The sequence below is a fragment of the Equus przewalskii genome, chromosome 17 (genome assembly GCF_037783145.1).
Source record: "Equus przewalskii isolate Varuska chromosome 17, EquPr2, whole genome shotgun sequence".
Classification (NCBI taxonomy): domain Eukaryota; kingdom Metazoa; phylum Chordata; class Mammalia; order Perissodactyla; family Equidae; genus Equus; species Equus przewalskii.
Window position 1 is genome coordinate 35,705,258 of NC_091847.1, and position 20,162 is coordinate 35,725,419.

Sequence of the window (20,162 nt, forward strand, 5' to 3'; positions counted from 1 at the left end):
TAAATTATTGTGCTTTTCTTTGTAATAGTTCAGCATATCTCTTTTAAATTATGATCAACATTTTTCAGCTTTAACATCTTTGTAAGGATTGCCTACTTATTTGCTTTAGGAGGAAAACATTCTGGCATGCAATGAGTTAGCATGCAGTGATTTATGTCAAGCAGTGGCCCATGTACACTTAGTTCTACAGTTGTTGCTAACAGCCATTGTTGGACCAGGCATTTTTCCAAAGCTCACCAGTTAGGGAATGATAATTATAGTAAGTCGCATATTATAAATAATGCATGTATGTTCCACATGAGCTATGTGGGATTTCGGCCCATTTGCTAGAACATAGCTGCATAATGATTTGTTTGGATTTTCTTGCAGATGATTGATAGTGCAGAATGTTGGCAATGATGTAAATTACTGTTGGACTGCCTTGAAAATTTCAGGATAAGTGGTGATTTCTTCTCTTTTTCTGTGTGCTTGTCTAGTCTCGGCAGACACCTGAGGGTGAGTTCCTCCCCCTTGATCAACTTGAACTGGATGTAGGTTTTAGTACAGGGGCAGATCAACTTTTTCTTGTTTCCCCCCTCACGATTTGCCACGTGATCGATGCCAAAAGCCCCTTTTATGACCTATCCCAGCGAAGCATGCAAACTGAACAGTTCGAGATTGTTGTCATCCTAGAAGGCATCGTGGAAACAACTGGTGAGTAAAAACATAGATACGCCATCAAGTTTCTTTATTCCATAATGACATTATATTGTACGCACAGAACCTGTCAGGAATTGGGATAAATGTCTCAGTTCACAATAATGAAAGTAATGACTTGCCTCTTATTTCTTTGTAACATTAAATTGATACTGCTTTGAAAATGGAGATTTACTGTTGTGATGATTGCATATGTAATGTTAATTCAAGAATACTTACTGCAAGATAAAAAAAGGAAACTGTGATGATTCCCTAGAAATGATTATGTTCTATTTTAATTACAAACTTGGATTTCCTATAATCATATTTTTTCTTTAAAGATTTAAGGTTAAGTACATCCAGTATAATTAGTTTGCAGCCTGAACTCAGAGTGCATATTCTTGCCTTGGGGATGGCGATTCGGGGTGTCATTGACAAATCTTTGATATGCTGCTATGTGCAACCTCAGTGGAAAATTCCGTGTGTGTGTGTGTGTGTGTGTGTGTGTGTGTGTGTGTGTGTGTACGCGCATGCGCACATGTGCTAAGCAGCATTTTAATTTCAAAGTGAGTCAAAGTAGATTTCCCCAGCTGAACCTTGACCAAATTTTTTTTAAAGAGATTTCTCTTTCCTTTCTGCTTTGGTATAGCTACACGCTCTATGTTATTCCATAAGATGCAATATAACATTGGCATGCCCCAAATACACACAGTTTGCTACGCTCTGAGGAGAAAGGTTGTCAAAGGAAAGAAACAGTAAATCAGAGTATATTATTTGGGGCCTAAGCACTACTCACTTGATTTAGAACGTGCTGGGTGCCTGAGACTAATAATATAATATCGACATAATTATGTATATACACGTTGTACATGTATGTGTGTATCTTGAATTTTACCTTTTCTACAAGTAATGACAAAGCAAGAAATATTTTAGCTCTCAAATTCTTTTCTACCAATATCATTTCAACAATCTTAAAATGCTAATTATTATGTATAAACTATAGCACTATGAAAGTAACATTGACAATAACATAGATACATCCAAGCTTTATACCAAGGTGGGAGATGTTACATAGTTAGTGATCTCCTACCTTGCTATAAAGCTTTGTCCAGGGAGCAGGGGGAGGCAACCCACTGTAATTTTCCTATACCTGTCACATAACACCTATTTGAAATTTGGGCAAGATGCTTAATAAGTTTCTTTTCTTTCTCTTTAAAGTGAGAACGATGTAATAGCCGTCTCAAAGCTGCTTGTCATATTACTATTATTTTGTTATTATTTGTGCTCCAGTATAAAAATTAAGATTTTTAAGGAAGTGAGTAAAGATTTAACTCATCAATCTATATCTGAAATTTGATTTCTGTGGATTATTTTATGGTTTAAATCCTCCATTCAGTTTTTTTAACTTAAAATTTCAGTGATGCCATAGTGTATTTCTAAAATACCATATATTGATAAAGAATAAAATCAGTTTACAAAGGTTTTTAGGTCAAGAAATCTGTACATTTAAATTTCACTTTTATTCATCTCATTTACTGAAGTAATATATTGTTAGAACTTAAAGAGCAGAGGTTGCAATTTTTATTGATTTATTCCTTATAGCATATGGTTTTATCTTTGACGTACCTACTTTAATTTACCAATTACTTACTATTATTCTAATCATTGACATGAGTGAAGTTTCTGTTTCACTTGACAGCCTTAGAAGTCTTTCATTAGTTTGTTCTATCTGTCCATTTTTCCTGTTTATCTGTATTTTGTGTATATTTCTTAAGAATGAAAACATTTTCCTACAAAATCACAGTGCAATTAAGAGAAACATATCAGGAAATTTAACAATGATACAATACTACCATTTAGCTCATGGTCTATGTTCAGATTTCATCAATTATCCTAGTAATTTCCACCATAATTATTTTTTTCCCCCTGGGTCAACATCAGTTTAAGGATTATGCCCTTCATTCGTTTACTCGTCTTCTCAGTGTCAGGATGGAATAGTTCTTCAAACTTACTTTGTGTTCTTGACCTTGACGTACTTGAAGACAACAGGTCAGGTATTTTGTAGAATGTCTCTCAATATGGATTTGTCTGAGGTTTCCTTATTCATTAATTCTTCTGATTTTTGACTTCTACCTGGACATCTTAAGGGAATATCGAAGCAGTCTGTTTTGAAATTTTACCTATGTGTTCTTGTTGTAACTGGTATGTCTTCATCATATTTCTGAGGATCATGATTAGTAAACAACGTCCTCCATAAGTCATTAGGATTTTGTAACATTAAATTTGTTAGGACTGTAGATTTTATTTTAACATTCTCCCCCCACCCCCCCCACTTTTTTTAAACAGTGAGCTGGCAGAGTACACTTTCCACAGACAATGTGAAAACTTGACTGGAGACTGAATTTCTTATTTAGAGATTGCCTTTTATGGAGAAGAGATTAAAGTCCACTTCCTCTTAACCTCTTAATTAAGTCTATTTCTAGATCTAATATAGCAAGACAAACAGCAAAAACATTACTCATAATTTATAGAATTTATTTTGTGGAAAATTTATCTGGCATTTTGTTTGTGTATATGCCCCAACTAATTAAATCCCACACTGTTCAAACTCTGTAAAATCTGGGCTATATTTCCAGACCTCCCTGAGCCTGGTAAAAAAATAACATAAACATTTTTTTTATGTCCATCTAATCATTTAAAATTTTACTGAGATTTATTTAACTTCATCTTTAAGGATGTTTCCTCCTTTATCCTTCCATTCACAATAAATTTTACTTTCTCATAATATTTCTTGCTTAGAATAGAACAGATGTGATCTTTTGGGATGTATTGAGACATCAATAATATCGTTTTTCCTCTCATGTTTTCTGGTACACAGCTTTGTGAATAAACATTTACTTGATGTAACTTTCCATCATATTTGGCATTAAAATGCTAAGTTTTTCTTCTTCATTCATGCATTATTGATATTCATTATCTTCTTCATTCGTTGAATGCATGCTGTGCACTCAGAAGTATTTGAAATGCTGGTGCTATAGTGGTGACCAGGACAGGCAGAATCCCTTTCCTCATGGGGATTGTATTCTAATTGGAGGTGGCAGACCACAATATGTATATATAAATATATGCAAGATATTATCAGAGAATAATGTGTCAGGAATAAAAACCAAAACAAAACAAGGTGATGGGATAAAAGAGTGTATCCCAGGCTTCTTTAGGTTGATAGTTATTGAAGGTCTCTCTGAGGTGATGACACCTAGACAGAGACCTGACTGTCAAGAAGCAACTCCTGGACCCGTCCGTCTGTGGGGAGAGCATGGCAGGCAGGGTGGAAGCTAGTTCAAGGGGGCTCAGAGTTGGGGACCAGCTTGATTTGTTTACTAAAAAAAGGTGGAAGTGGTTGGAGCAGAGTGAACAATGTGGAGAGTGGGGCGAGGAGAAGTCAGAGAGGTGGAGGGGCCGTCTCTGCACTACAGATGATTCTATTACACCAGCGGGAAGTGTGGATATTCGATTGCAAAGCAAAGCCTATATTTATATGAAAGTAATAATTTAGTAATCTCACACTGACTATAACCAAAAACAGCCACATTTTTTTGTCTAGTGGGTTGCGTGTAGTTTACTTAAAAATGAGTGATCCCAGTGTCTTGAAAATGCATAAAACTGTAGACAGTTACTACTTTTGTATTAATGGTAATACCCGCCCCATCCCCACCCCCCAGCACACGTACACACACACACACACACACACAAATGCTGGCTTTACACGGTCCTCTTTTAAGAATCTTGTGATCTCATTTAGTTTTTGCTTCTTCTCATTCCTGTAGTCTCAGCAGGAGTGGGGAGGGGACAGTGATGAGAAATTGGAAGCTTTCTAATCTCCTTGAAAATTTCAGCTTTCAGCTGGGGACTCGCAGTAATTACTTTCTCCTCTTCCTTGGTCCTCGGTGATCAGACTCAGGGAGAGTTGCCCTCCTTGCTTCAAATGAGCTGAATTTTCACTCCCAACAAGGAACACAAGATTTGCCTCTTCATTAATAACCTTTGCTTCTTTGCTCATCCAGCAAATTCCTAAACACAGGTTACCTCTAATTCTTGCTCTCTTTGCTGCTTCTCCCAGGAGAGAGAGCACTGCTGGAGGCAAACAGCATTGCAGATTTGGCTCATTAGAACTTGATGCTTTCAAACTTCAATCTGCTCTCTGCTGCTATTTGGCAGTCTTTTTAATTGTCTTTTCTCTACTCCCCGGCTCTCTCCCTATGGGACAATTCCTCTCTTTACATGCCCCCAGTCCCAGCTGTCCTGTCCTTTCCTTTGCTTATCATCTCTCTACCTATTCTATCAAAAAGAATGTGACACTTCAATTCTTGTACATTTTTTTACTCTCTCTATTCTTTTCCTATAATTATCTTCTATTTCTCTTTCCTGATGTCTGTGGGGACAGTGTCCTTCTTCTCCAAAACCATCTCCTTTATAGCTAGCTGTGTTTATCACACCACCTGTGACTTAAGCTCCAGTGCCTACCATACCTAACACCTAAAATCCCATTGGCTCTATTTGCTCTCAAACATTCCCCCGTCTTTCCTCATGAAAAAAATACAAAACACTGTTATTTGTTCCTTTCCTGGGATACAGAGACACTACATTCTCCCTTTCTTTTTCTGTTTCTTCTAATTTATATTTTCCAGTTGTCCCTTATATCCTGCATTACTGCCCCTTCCTACTCCTCTCTCCTTTAAATGTTTTCTAGATCTCTGCCCTTGCCTTCTTCCCTTTAGAATCTAGATACTCACATTTCATTATTACTACTATTAATGAATTCACAAAGTACCCACAAGTCCACCATTCCATTTATCTCCAGCTATGAAACCTCCCACCAGCCATGGTCTTGTATTGCTATTAATTTCCAGGGCATTTTTCCACTTGGGTGTCACTGTTTTAATACAGAGTCAACTTGTCTCTATTAATGATTGCAATTTTATACCAGACTTCTCCTCCCCTTTCCCCTTTTATATCTAATTAATTTGTTCATTCCACAAACACCTACTGAGCACTATTACAGGTTAAATACTATTCTAGACCCAAGGGGAAATATTTGTTAATGAAACAAAATTCCTGCTCTAGTGGGTACATACATTCTTATATGGGAAACGAGCAATAAAATGAAGAAGTGCCTCATCTAGAATGTTAGAAAATGGTAAGTGCTATGGTGCCACGGAAAAAGATGAAGCAAGGCAAGAGAGATTGGGGCTGTAGGGAGGTCATGGCAGGCTGCAATGAGAAGGTGATATTTCAGCGAACACAGTCTCTTGAGTAAAGTGAATACCTGGAAGAGCATTCCAGGTAGAGGTATCAGTAAATGCTCCAAGGAGCAGGGTACTGGCTCCTCTTCTCTCTTGGTAATGTCTTTCAATTCAGTTCTTCCTCATTAAGCCCACAGACTAGTTCTTCTAAATCAGAGAAGTTGCTTTAGGAATGGATTTAGTATCTCTAGGATCTTGGTTTGCATGCAGATTTCATCCTATGGGCCAGTAAATTTGCTTACAACACTACTTTCATGATATACTTGTGCTCAAAAATTCCTAATGACTGTCATATCAAACTGTAGGTATTTCTTCCTGAGAAAATTAGGCTACTCTTCTCACTGTAATGTCCATACGCTGATGCTCCCCCTTGACTCATTTATCTGTGATAAGGCCATTTTCACTACCTAGGATAGCATTTCTGTCTGCATTTCTTTCTTTTCCCACACAACATAAGAGGTGCCTTATTTATTCAGTCTTCCCTGGGCACTTTAGTCCATGTGTTTTTCTTTAATAACTCATTAAAAAAAAAACTCGTTTTTTGCTGTGAAAGGTCTTTTAAATGCATGCTCATTATAGAAAAAATAAAAATACAAATATGCAAAATAATAACTTTGCTCTTAACTTCAACTACTGAACTGTTAACATATTGGTCATTAACCTTTAGGTGTCTGTGTTCAGATGTATTGTTATTATGCTACATGTGCTGTTTTATAACTTGCTTTATTGTATAATATATTGTTAACACCTTTCATGTCAAATTATAATTCTACACCATTAGTTTTAATGGCTTTAGTATGCTAATCTATGTGTCTATCTTAATTTTGTATTACTTATCTCCTAGTCTGGAATTTTTAGTCATTTCCTTTTAATAAGTAAATACTATTATAGTCCACATTTTAATTTATTTGCCACCAACTTTTCCATTTTATATAAATTCCTAGAGATGGAATTGCTGGGTAAAGGGGCATATAAATCTGTTTTTTAATATGTATTTCATATTTTTAAGATGTATTTCAGGGTTGCTATTCAGAAAGCTGGTACCAATTTACAACTGTATATGAAATTTCCCATTTCCTCATACCCTCGCCAACAATGGGTATTAAAATTGTTTTTCTTTTTTGCCAATTAGACATTATCTTATTTTTTTAAATTACTAGTGAGGTTGAAATTATCGTGTCTATTAGCTATGAGTTTTATTTCACGAATTCTCAGTTAATATTGCTCATTTTGCTTGCAATTCTTTTAATGCAAAAATGGCTTTAATAATTAGCACTTTATTATGATAAACCATATCCCTAGTAGTAGGTTAGACTATTATCAAAATATTGTCTTTATGTATATATACATGGGTAATTTTATCACATTCCTGTCATATGTGCTTTATTACATCTCCAAATAAGATGTAAACTTCCAAGAGTGATCAAGGGCTTTGTTTATGGCTATTTATTTTGTATGTTATTAGATCTCAGAAAGTGGTAGATCCCACTAAATGCTTATGATATGTTTGTTGTTATTTGTAACTGATTTTAATAGAGTTGCTCTTTTTTTATAAGCTTGCTTTCTGAGTCACAAATTATTTCCTATAGGAAATCAATCAGTAAGTGCTTGTTGGTTATCCATATTGTATTAGGCGTAAGATAGTACAAAGATGATTAAGGAGGAAGCCCAGAGTCCAGAGGGAGAAGGAAGTTGAGGTAAGTTGAATATTAGCCCTCTGTGCTCAAATATTCTAGGCTGCAGTAGGGGCTTAGCAGAGTGGTCCCTGATGGGTTTGTTCTTGAAGAGGTCTGAGAAGACCCCCCCAGAGGACATAGCATGAGCTGAGACAGGAAGGTGAAGCAGAAGCTTATCAGGAGGGGAAGTGCAGCTGGGCATTCTGGCCGGAGGGACAGACGGTGAGAATTCACTTTGCTGGAAGAATCAAATAATTTGGTATGGTCAGAGTATAGAACAGGTGGAGGGGAACTGGCTGGAGATGAGTCTATCCCTGAGGCCCAGTTTGGATTTAATTCCGCAGGCAGTAAAACCCTTGAAGGGTTTTAGGCAGGAGAATGCCGTGATCATATCTGCATGATTGAAAGATCCCTCTGCAAGTTGAGGATGGATTGAGTGGGGCTGAGACTGGAGACAGACCAGTTATTAGGCTGTTACAATAGGCCAGACCAGAGGTAATTGGGTCCTGCATGAAATTATCTGGCTCGGGCAACTATGTGACTGTTGAAAATAATGAAAAAGGCCTCTGGTTTCAAAGCTATTATTTGTGATTAAACAGGAATGGGGAAAAAAGGCCCTAGGATCCTTTCCACTGAAGTTCCGCAGGCTACTTAGAAGAGGCAGGGACACCCAAAGAAACAATAGGATAAATTGAAAAAAATAAATAAAACACCACAAACAAGCAATTAACTCTTATTCTTACTAGTGAAAAACAGTTTGAAATTTTCTAATGAATAAATCACAGAGCAGAAGCTCAACTTGTGAATAATTGAGATATGCCTATTATTTTTCTCTATGAATGATTCTACAATATTTGGCTTTATTACTTGTAATTAATCATCACTCCTTAGTGATCTGTCAGAAGATAGTGATGAGCAGCCCCCCTAGTGTTATTGTAAATGAGATGGCATTCTCCGGACCATTGGAAATTTTATCCATCCTTCCTCATTGCAGGTTCTGAATCGTTAGCCTGTGTGCTTCCCACACCTGTTATAGCCGAGACCTAAGTTAGGGGCATCTGGTGCACCTCCATGGTTCCCCTGCTCCTGCTCAGATTGCTCCTAGCTTTTAAAGTAATTGCTAGTGTTTCACAAGACTTTCTCCCTTATCAGGTAAAAGTCCATGACACATGGATCTGTATATAATGAACATTTCAAAGTACCCTCCTCCCAATAACTTCTGTGATTATATATTTGTTAAGTATTTATTGCTTCTTAATTGTGATTATTTTTTCTCTTTTAGGGACGCTTTTTCAATAATATGCTGAATCAAAATAAAGCTAAAGCTTTTGTGGGCCATGGATCCTTTTATAACCAAAGGCAGCTTTTTATGAGCAATTCCTAAATAAAATCCCACTTTATTATTATTATTTTTTAATAGACCTTTGTAGAAATTTTCCGTGGACTTCAAAAAATTAATGCCTAAATATTGAAGCATGAAGTAGGGTGAACAACTGTCTTGGTTGGCCTGCAATCGAAAAGTTTTCTGGGGGTGGGGCTTTCAGGGGTAAACTCGGAAAGTGGGATGGTTGGTCACCCTACTTAGTGGTCCCAGAACGTTAGGTAAACCTTCCTCAATGCCTTCTTCAATTAATTGGGAAGGTTGCTTTTTTAATAGTGGAATAGGTCTTTTGAAGCTCATGATTGGGTTTACTCCCCCATTTTCCTTCCTCAGCCTTTGCCAATATTGAAGTCTCAAAAACACATAAAAAGAATGTTTTCATGTTTTTTTCTCTGTTATTTTCATTGCTTTCTTTTGTAGAATATTTAATTAGTACAATCCTTAGCATCTTGGGTGGAAGTTTCTCATTTGTTCTGCAAGACGTTGGTATGGGTAAATCACAGATGAGGTGGAGTGAGGACGGTTGACACTATATTTGTCACAATCTTACCTATGGCTTATGTGAATAAAAGAAGTCAGCAAACCTTATGGATAATTTAGCTAATTGTTCAATGTAGGCATAGGGGAATTGTGATTGGGGAAAGAAGTTTTGGTTAATATGTGGCATAGTCCAGTGACAAGGAACTTCACAATTTAGACATTAGTAATAACTCATTTTCAGAGTTTTTCAAGGTGAGATCTGAGGACTACCTGCATCAGAATCCCATGGGATGTTTCTTAAAATGCTGACTTCTGGGGGGCCCTCGTGTAGACTTACAGTGTTAAAGGGTCTGGAGTTTGTGGTCCAGGAAATTTGCTTTTTTAATAAGCATCAAGGTAATTTTTATGAACATTAAAATTTGAGAACTCTTCAATCCATCAACTAGGAAAGCCACTAATATTTATTGAATTAACTACTCAACGACAATATCTTGACCTAATCTACCAGATTGGCTTGTGGTAAAAATGAAAGAGAACATAGTTCTTTAAATTTCTGAAGTCTTCAGAGATGAAGCTTTGCATTGATTCAAACTATACAGATCATAGTAGCCAAATGCAGATTAATTTGGGTAGAAAGCAGTGAAAATCAGAAGTATAAATTAAAATGCATTGCTATTCACCATCATAACCAAGAACAAGATGTAATAGCTATTGCAGAACACTGTGTGAAGATGTAATATAAATGCCAAACCAGAATGTCAGTGCCGCTCACTGATGGAGAGAATTCTGATCATTGAAATTTCTACAAATGCATTAAACCAGAACATCATGTGCGGTTATTTACTGTTTCATAGAAGGGAACATCATTATGATTACTGGAAAGTTCAAAAGGACAATTTTCATAATTTTACACTAAGACTCACACTGGCTATTAGTCATTAAGGCTAAACCATTTGAGGGCTTTCTCTTCTGGGGTAAATTTTGTGGAGATTATGGAAATTAAATAGAAATACACTTTTAATAGGCGATGATAATGAATGAGTAAGATTTGAGATCCAGAGAGGCTGAGTTTCTATTGACAAATACGGATTCTAGGCCAAAGTTGACATTGCTTCACTCTGGTTAGTTATTACTTTGTTGTTTCTATGCACTAGGCTCTGTCTGAAAAAGAGCTGAGATCATTGACCCACTCAGCTCAGAGAGGAGATTTTAGAACTGAAATTAAAGTGGGAAATCAGTGCTGCTGTTTTTATTGTTGCTGTTAAAAATAAATGATGAATGAGAGAAAATAATATGAAGTTATTTTATAAACTGTGGCATCTTAATATTTATTAATGGTGGTGACAGAGTGCCTTCACAACACTGAGAAGGTCTTGTCATGAGGCAGGGCAGGAAAGAGGACAATCCATTCTTTGCTGTCCAGGGAGGACTTACCCTAGAGCATAAGCTTAATTGCGTGGATTATATATGGGGTGTATTTGCTGAATGTTTTGTGCCAAAAATATACTCCTAAGCCTGAGAGGAGCTCTAGTTATGATCCATTCCTGCTGCCTCTTTCAGAGAAGAGTGATGTCTGGACCATTCAGAGAGATTATTCGATCTTAAAGGCGTTTGGAGAAATAGCATCTTGGTCTCCCCTGTATTACTGTCAAGCAATTATTCCATATGTCTCTAAATCAATTTTTAATATAATTTAAGCCCCTTATATGTTTTAATTTTATTTTAGATTTCTTGTCATTTAAGGTGGAAGATGTCCTGCCGTTAGTTTTCAGAGCCATCTTTAGTCGCATGTACTACCAAATCGTGCTATACCTCAACATTTAGGTACAGCTAAATCTGGTTCCTCGGAGGGAGAACTTTCTCCCAAATACACGTACTGTGAGGGGATAAGTTTGGGAAGGGGAGACCACAGGGTGTCTTGATGACTAAGGAAGGTTTGGACCTTATGAACTGAATGCATGTCTGTGTGTGTATGAGCTCTCAGCGCTTTTTTTTTTTTTAGTACTTTTTCTGCACTAAGGATTTACTTTCTGACTCATGCTTCTGATTCAGCAGTTCCCCAGAAATGGCTCCAATCCTTCCATATTTGGCAGCACTACTTAGAGAATGTAGAGAGAAAATGATGTAGCCTCTTTGTGTGTATTTATTCAGATTAGCATTATCTGTTCCAAAAATGTTTTAACATGTGTTATCTGCTTCTTTCTGGTTTTGCTTTGCTCTACATTTCGCTCAGTGAGCTTTTTTCAAATATGCTTCACTACCCTCCATTTAAATTTTTATACATTAAATGCAAAGCTTTGTTAAACTTATATGGCTTGTTCTCTTCATTTAGTTAAGATTTTAATATTTTATAGACTGGAAAGTATAAAATGGTATTACCTCTTAAGAGTCCTTCATGAAAAAGTTCAGATGTCATAAGTTTTTAAGTCCAATTTGCAAAAATTGAGGACAGACTTTAGTCTTGAACATTTTTTGTCTATCCTATGCAGCACACTGATGATCTATTGTTTTTAATTCAGTTATTGAATATTGTTAACATTCAGTCTAACAAGCTAAATTTAGCTTATCTTTAAAATATGTCTAAAACGTTACTCAAGGAAGAGACTTAACCTTACAGAGTGCCTTCCTGTGTTCCAGGTTCTACCAGACCAGTGGTACAGATAGCAGATAAGATGTGGTATCTTACTTGAACTGATCATTTAATTACATCTGCCCGATGTGATGTCTTCTTCTGGTTTGGATATGCTTAGTAAAACCTAATATGCTACTTTCAGCTTGGAAGAAGCATATTTCTTTCTTTTCTTTACAGTGGAAGCCATAGTATTATCAGAACCAGAAGAAGTTGAGATGAAGGAAAAAAAGGCACAGTTATGATTTTTTAATCTTAGTTGTCATCTAATTGAATATAGAATTGGGATGATAGAATCATGAATATAAAATGCACCTTAGTAATAATCTAGTTGTAACCCTCCATTTTACAGAAATGGAAACTATGATTCATTAAAGTAAGACAACTTGCCCATCTTTTTAGAACCATTGGTGGAATAGTTTAGAATATGTTTTTGTGCTATGAGTCTTATTCTGGCACTCTTCTCATTACTAACAATGTTTCAGTTACTTAAATGCATTTCTTGCTTACCTACTTTAATTAAAAATGATGGAGACCATATTTTGTTAAGATACGCCAATAATCTTTTCTATTACTAGGATTTCAGTTTTCGTCAGATCAGCTAGTTGCCTAGCTGAGCAGAAGGGAAAGGCAGTCAAGAGGTTTATGCCTTATAAGTATACCTGGTCTTGAAGAACATTACAAAGTCCTTTTTAGGGAAAATATAATAAGAATGGTAGTTATTGTGATATCCATATTTTCAGTAACTATGTATTAAGCGACCTCTATATATGGAACACTGTGCCAGGCACTGGGGACACTCAGTAAATATAAAGTTCCAGAGTCCCAGCCAACAAAACTCATAGTTGAGTGAGAGATAAAAACAGTTGCACAGGCAGTGATAAGTAATGTAAATCGGGAAATATGCTATGTCCCTGGGGATATGTGAAGGCCACAACCTAGGCTTAGGAAGGATAAGTGAGAGTTAGCCAGGCCAAGAGAGGTGGAAAGAATATTATTGAAAGAGTGAATGAAGTCAGAAGACCTGATGTATAAGAGAAAGAGAAAACCTGCTATATTTAAGGTACTGAAGGACATCATATGGTGGAGGTTGAGCACGTGTGGGGTCATGGGGGAAAGAAAGGATTTCAGGAGATGGTAGTCAAAGAGGAAAGTCTAGAAAATGTAGCACTTTTAAGTCATTTATGTGTTTGCACTTACTTGTTATGAGTAATGGGGAGCCACAGAGGGCTTTTAAGCAGGAGAATAATATGATCACAATTGTGTTTTTAGGAAAAACATTACACTGGCTGACATTGGAGGAAGTATTAAGTGGTGTAAAACTGGAGATGAGTCGATCAATTAGGCTTCTGTAGCTAGTGGAAGTTGAAGATGAAGTATCCACTCTGGGCTAGGATATTGGGGAAGACTTGTTGAAAACCAGAAGTATGTAAAATTTCATGTTACCTTTGATGAAGTTTGATGCCTGAAGATGAAGGAGAAGACACTTAAGATGGTGAAACAGCGCAGGCTTTGGGGTGTGAAAATGCAGGGACATATAGCAGAAGAGTTTCTAAACTCAGATTTGGACTGAAGAGTGAGATGTGTGAAGTGGAGTAAGGCTAGAAGGTAAGACTAGAAAGGTATTGGGAGAAGATTGTGGACAGCCTGGGTGCCAGAACTTCAATTTATTAGGCATAAAAGAAGCTATCACAGGTTTTTGAGCAGGAGGGTGCTATGATGTAGTTTGTATGCAAGGTCTCTGGACAATGATGTGTAAAATAAATAGCAGTATATAGCATTGTCTTTCTCATTTCATTGTGTTTTATGTTCATTTTGTCCCTCCTGGGAGAGGAAAGATAGGTTAAATGGATATAATTTGAATTCATTTAGCTTTTGAAAAATGCCTTATGTCAATGCGATAGGTACATATTATGTCAGATGAGATATACTCAGTGCTTCAGTAAAAATAAATGGTCCTAAATTATTAGTTTTTAACCAAAATTTGTTACAAAAATTTATTCTTTTAAAAGATTATTTAGATACTTAGAATGTTTGTCTTCAAAACATGATCTTTTTAAGATCCACTCCACAGTGATATGAAATATAAAGTGTCAAATTAGAATTGGAATTTAAAAACCTTTTTTAAAGGAAATCTTTGAAGGTATTTGAATTCATTCAATTATACCTTTGTACTCTATAATTTAAAATTAAGTTCTAGATAGCACTTTTGAATCATGCCCCACTTGTCTTTCAGAATTCTGTAAGAAATAAAATTGTGTCTCTGTGAAGAAAAAATAAAATCTCAAAAATTTGATGTATGTTAAAATTAGGTAAATATTTTGTGTGAAGATAAAATGGCAAATTTTAGAGTTATGGAAATTAGTCTGTTAGTGACAATATCCAGTTAATAAGATACTAGGAGTATCTGAAGTTGCAAAATATTGTTGTGTGTCTATGTACCCATGTGTCTTCTGATCAGCATTCTTAAGTTAACCAAGAGCTGCTATTATTATTTTGATCTGTGCTGTTATAAGAATAATTTAGTTCAGTAAATGCTGACTATAGATAAATTCTGCCCTGTTATTGAATAAAATACATTTAAAACCAATTTAGGGGAAAAAAAAGTACAGATAAATCTGTTTTTCCTATGGCTTAAGGATTTCTTTTGATGTGTCGTCAAGGTCAGTCTAACTTGTTATGTATTTCCCCATCATGAAGTGTTTTTTACTCTGCAAGCAGAAGCGAGAATAGAGTTGAATAACCTGTTGGGAAATGCCTTCCCTAACATATTCCATTTCCTGGGATTTTGCCAGCAATTATGTGCCATACGAATGGTTTATTGCCTTTCTGCGTTGACTTGCCATGCCCCAATATGCTGTGGTTTCAAATTGGAAAATGAGAATGTTAAATGGCTGGAAGAATAAAATCTGATGTAACGGATGAAATCACATTCTATATTACTGTTACATTATAGGTGTCATGTTTTACTTTACATTATTTATAAATATAAGTAAAATGTTACATTTTATTTTTAACCTACATATATACCTTTAATGTAGAGCCAGGACATGAAGAAGTATTATTTGACTCTGAAGAATTTTTAAGGACTCATCTCAGCTTTCAATATTTGCCTTGAGAGATTCTTCTGCTGCTTAATGGTCCATGTTTCCAAAATAATTTTCTTAGACATTCAAAAATCTCCTTCAAGAAGTATAACTTCATTGGTAATAATACCAACAACAACCTTTTGCTTTTTTGAAAATCAAATTCTTCAGATTGTTACTGGTTTTGATCACATTTCCACCCTGTCATTCACTAGTCAGACAGTAAGCGTTACTTTTCTTTTCTTTTTTTGTTTTTTTCTCTCCAAAATTGTCTCCTGGAGACTGGTCTCCTACTACTTTCTACTTTTTGTATCTTGCATCTTCCACCAACTACCTGCGGGTTTTGGAAAGATATCTTTTCTTTGAAAGTTTCCTTTTTTTGGAAAATGATACTAATACCTTCTCCACTTACCTCTCAAAGTTATCCTGAGAATTCAGAGATGATATATAGACCGTGCATTGAAAAATTGAAGTCCTGTATAGGAAAACGTCTTCAAACTCATTGTGGCTTTCATTTTTCACTCCCCCAACCCCATGCCACCTTTTTAAAAACATGAACTTTCATGATTCTACTTCCTGTATTTTTTCCTTAGAAATACTTGATTGATTGTCCTGTGTCAAACTTGATTTCACTAGCTTTTGACAATACTCTTAACTTTCCATTTTTATTAACTGTTTTGGTGTAATTACACAGATCTGCCAATAACATGAAAATTATTTTAATTTATGGAAAGAGTATAAACTAACTTTCCTCAAAAGCTGTACCTTTCAGTGTTTACAGAATATTGTAGGTTCTTTTGTATGATTTCTCACATTAAAAGTTTGATTATACTGAAAACTCCTAGAGTGCAGAAGTTATACATGGCATTAATTTTTTTAAGTGGTATTTAGAATAGTCTTATACCAACTTGGCCAGCTACTGTGGTACAAAGATTGCTGAGTGAGAATCCAGTTCTGCCCCTCACTGGCCATACTATCTCTGCCAAGTCAAATAATATTGTTGAGTAAAATTTTCTTTATTTACAATATATGAATAGTATTCCTTGTCCCAGTTTTTGCTAAGGCAAAGGGAAATTAATGTTTTGCAAAATGATTAAGTGCCATAATTTGTAAAATATAATGATTTTGATGAATGAAAATGACTTAAGTATCATTTTCTCGTGTCATTTTCATCGTATTAGTCTTTAATTTATGTCATCGTTTCTCAATTATGTTTCTTTAACTCTTCTGATTGTATCAAAATTCCAATAGTATTTTGTATCATTTTGCATATAAGATTAGTAGAGATACATCCTTGGTTATTCATTGTGACCTCACTTTTTAAATAATAGTGTAGTTATAGCCACTAAAACCACTTGATGTTGCTTATCCTTTTTAGAAAGAGCCTTGTGGCTTACTTTTATCTACCTTGTTATGTGCTTATCTTTATGTATTTTAAAATACTCGGTTCTGATGCTGGGGTAGCCATATAAATGTCTGGACTACTTTTTATTGATGTCAGTTTGGAAGAGGACTATCTGAAAGATCATATGTTCTCAAAACTTTTGTGATGTTACGATAAACCTCTTCCCTATTAATTTACTAAAAGTTTGACCTCACTTTCTGGGAATTTATGTGGTTGGTTCTTGGAACCACTCTTAGTAAAATGATTCAGTATTTGCAGAGCTGACTTCCCTGATGAAAAATGTGTTGCATAATACTTCAACCTGCTGATTTAAAAATGTGTCAGGTGTTAGAAGAGATTGGGCTGTTGAGTTTGAGAGAATTAGCACACTCAGTGATTAAAGGCGTACACTTCAGAGTCAGATTGACTGGTTTTAGAGTCTATACTCCATGTATTATTTGCATGATTCTGGGCAAATTGATGAACTTCCCTTTCTTTGGTATCCTCATATGTAAAATAGAAGTAGAAATTATTCTTATCTCTATCTTTTTCATTTTGGTGGGGTCGGAGTAGGATTAAAGTAACAATATTAAAATAAGATACTATAATGAGTGTACTTATTTTAGCACATCATCTAGTACTTAAAGGTCACCCAGTAAATGTTACTAATTGTTATTATCATCAAATTCATTAATATTGCAGAATTCTTAGTTTAGCTTGTTTGTGAAGACTAATGATGTATTAACACATGTAACATATGCCAATTTCCTTAGACTAATTCTCTAAAGCTATTGTCCAAGGAGGGTCCCTTATGTGAAATTACAATGAAATTTTATTAGTAAGTACCAACAATGAAGGCTTCCTCCAGTTTTAGCATGTTTTTAATTGACAAGTACAGGTTTAGTGTTAACTAGAATGAATTGAAAATTGGATTTATTTATGCCATTTTGGGAGGATAACATCCAAAATTTATAGTTTTTACAATCAGTGTTGCCAGCCAGCTATAAAGGAATGCTATAAAATGGCATAAAATGCTAACAAGAGTAAGGGGCTTTCCTTTAACTGAGTAAGCCATGATCATTTAATTAGGTTCCTTTTGAACTGATCGGTGAACCTGAATGTAGGATTCAATGTTCAGAATATCCCTCTTAGGGATTATCAATAGCTGTGTGTTTAACTCCTATTTGACTTAGTCCTTTTCTTTTTCATTCTGTTACACTATATTTTTGAAAATGTTTTTCAATAGTGTAATCATTTTATAGACCATCAATGATAAAGCATTATATTACCCTATGATGACTGACCAGAATGTTAATTACTGTGACTTCTCATTATCAATGAGAAGCCAGGACTGGGGACTAACACACTACATATCTAGAGGAAGACAGACCTGTATAAGTCAGTTTTTAACAACAGGATGAATAAGAATAATTAATGTTTTATTATAAAGCAAATTTATGAAATCGTTTTAAATCAGCAAGCTTGATTGATATTTGCAATATGATTTCTCCTAAATAATATTGTATGAATTAGGCATGCATTTGGTTGCAAATAGTAGAAAATCCAATCAAGAGTGGCTTCAACAGCTAGAACTTTAGTTTTCATTTGTAACAAGATGTTCAGAATCAGGCAGCCAGGCTGGTCCAGCTGCTCAAGGATGTCTTCAAAGACCCAGACTCCTCCTGCCTTCCTGCTGTACCATCTTTAACAGTTGTCTTTCCTCCTAGTGGTCAGGATGGATGCTGTACCATTAGGCATCATTTCAGAGTTACAAGCAGAAAGAAGCGGTGAGAGGAAATGCCAAGGGAGCTTTCTACTCTAGCTTTCTAGAGAGACTTTGATGTTGTTCTCAGGAAAAGACATTTCCCAGGAAATACTCTTTCCATTGCATTGGTCAGAACCTCCTCTGACTCCCTTGCCCCAACTGGAAGAGTTTTAGGAGCTATGCATAATTTCTTCAATTAAATAAGGGTTTTTTTCTGATAAGAGTAATGGGAAGGGGGAAGGAATAATCCCGGAAAAAAAGAGGTCCTTGCTTAGCAAGTTTTAAAAGTTATGTTAATAAAGCAATACAATGAAAAGTATTGCTTTTAATTGAACTTTCTCTTACTTAATAATTTTAAAATGCAAATAATCAAATGTAAGAGTTTTATATTTCTCCTGTAAAAAGCTGATGTGAAGTGGGAAAAATTAGTGGTAGAAGAATATTAGGGGCCAGCCCCGTGGCTGGGTGGTCTTTGGGTTCCCACACTCCGCTTTGGTGGCCCAGGGTTCAGATCCTGGGCACGGACATGGTACTGCTCCTTAGTCTATGTTGAGGCTGCGGCCCACATGCCACAACTAGAAGGACCCACAACTAAAATATACAACTATGTACTGGGGGGATTTGGGGAGAAAAAAAGCAGGAAAAAAACCCCCAAAAGATTGGCAATTGGCAACAGTTGTTAGCTCAGGTGCCAATCTTTAAAAAAAAAAGAGTATTAAAATTATTCAGTCTCTCGACTTGGTGTTAACGTATATTGCTTTTTAATATGGAATAAGGCTAAGGTATAAGAAAAGAAAAGTAGCATCAACTTTTTTCATTGTCTCATTAATTTTGCAGCTATAAATGTTAAAGCCTATATAAAATATTATAGAAATTTCCAATTTTGTTTTATCCTTAATTGTGAATTCATACAAGGAGCATTTTTCCGCTAAACATATTCTAGTCTGAATCTCATCACAGATTAAAAATGTCCTTCCGGTAGATGATTATCCATCTACAATATATTGTTAAATCACAGCCTCCAGTAAGCTACACTTATTCCCTCCGTGAGGTGTGGGGCAGTGAGCCTACCAAAACCTGAAATCACACTTAAAAAGTAATTTAGCATATTTTGTTTCTAAAAAGAGAAAAGCCTGTAATTCATTTCAACTCTGTGGTGTGAATCATATAATAATAGAAGGATGTGGAATAGATAAGTACCCATTAGAGGCAGGTATGGTTAAATACCCCGTGTTTGAGGTCAGGGAAGCCTATTCAGATGGAGTCACTTCACTAGGGTTTTAAAAGCTGAATAGAATTTTACCCAACACCAAGAGCAAAAGCTTGAAGGAACGAGAAAATGTGGTGTGATCTGGGTACAGTTATGGGCTCTTCTGCAAGGGACACAAAGTAAGAGATGGGGTTGCCGGATCAAGAAGACATTCAAATAGCTCCTTTGGGATTAGCGGAATTCTGAGCAGTTTTGAAAATTCATATTTATATGGTAAAATTTGTGTGTTAAAATTACCAGCTTGCCTATCTTCTTTGTGCTTTCTGCCAAAGTTTCTATGCTATTGACCTGTTATGTGAATCAGAGAATTTACCTAGTTAATACAAGGAAAATCTTTTTTCTAAAATACGCGTCTTATATACATATTTGAGTTGTTCTAAATAAGCCAAGTACCTTCTCTGGGTATCTTTTTAATATATGTAACTACTACTTTTTGTTTATAAAATTAATTATTGCATTTATGTACTACTGTCCCACATAGGTGTTGTCATACGAAATTACCTTTTTAAAGAG

The 20,162-nt window shown here is 35.6% G+C and overlaps 1 protein-coding gene across 4 annotated transcripts in view; it reads left to right on the plus strand.

Annotated features, from left to right (window-relative positions):
* The window catches only part of KCNJ3 (potassium inwardly rectifying channel subfamily J member 3), a 149,486-nt gene that overhangs the window by 16,175 nt on the left and 113,149 nt on the right, over positions 1-20,162 (plus strand). For 3 of the 4 annotated variants that reach the window (XR_011528752.1, XR_011528753.1, XM_070581353.1), the window contains exon 2: positions 477-693. The exons of the other annotated variant lie outside the window; for it this stretch is intronic. Coding sequence is in view for 1 of the 3 variants with exons in the window: in XM_070581353.1 (XP_070437454.1) it covers positions 477-693 (217 nt within the window). In the remaining 2 variants the exon portion in view is untranslated. The remainder of the gene's footprint in view (positions 1-476; positions 694-20,162) is intronic. 4 annotated transcript variants of the gene reach the window in all.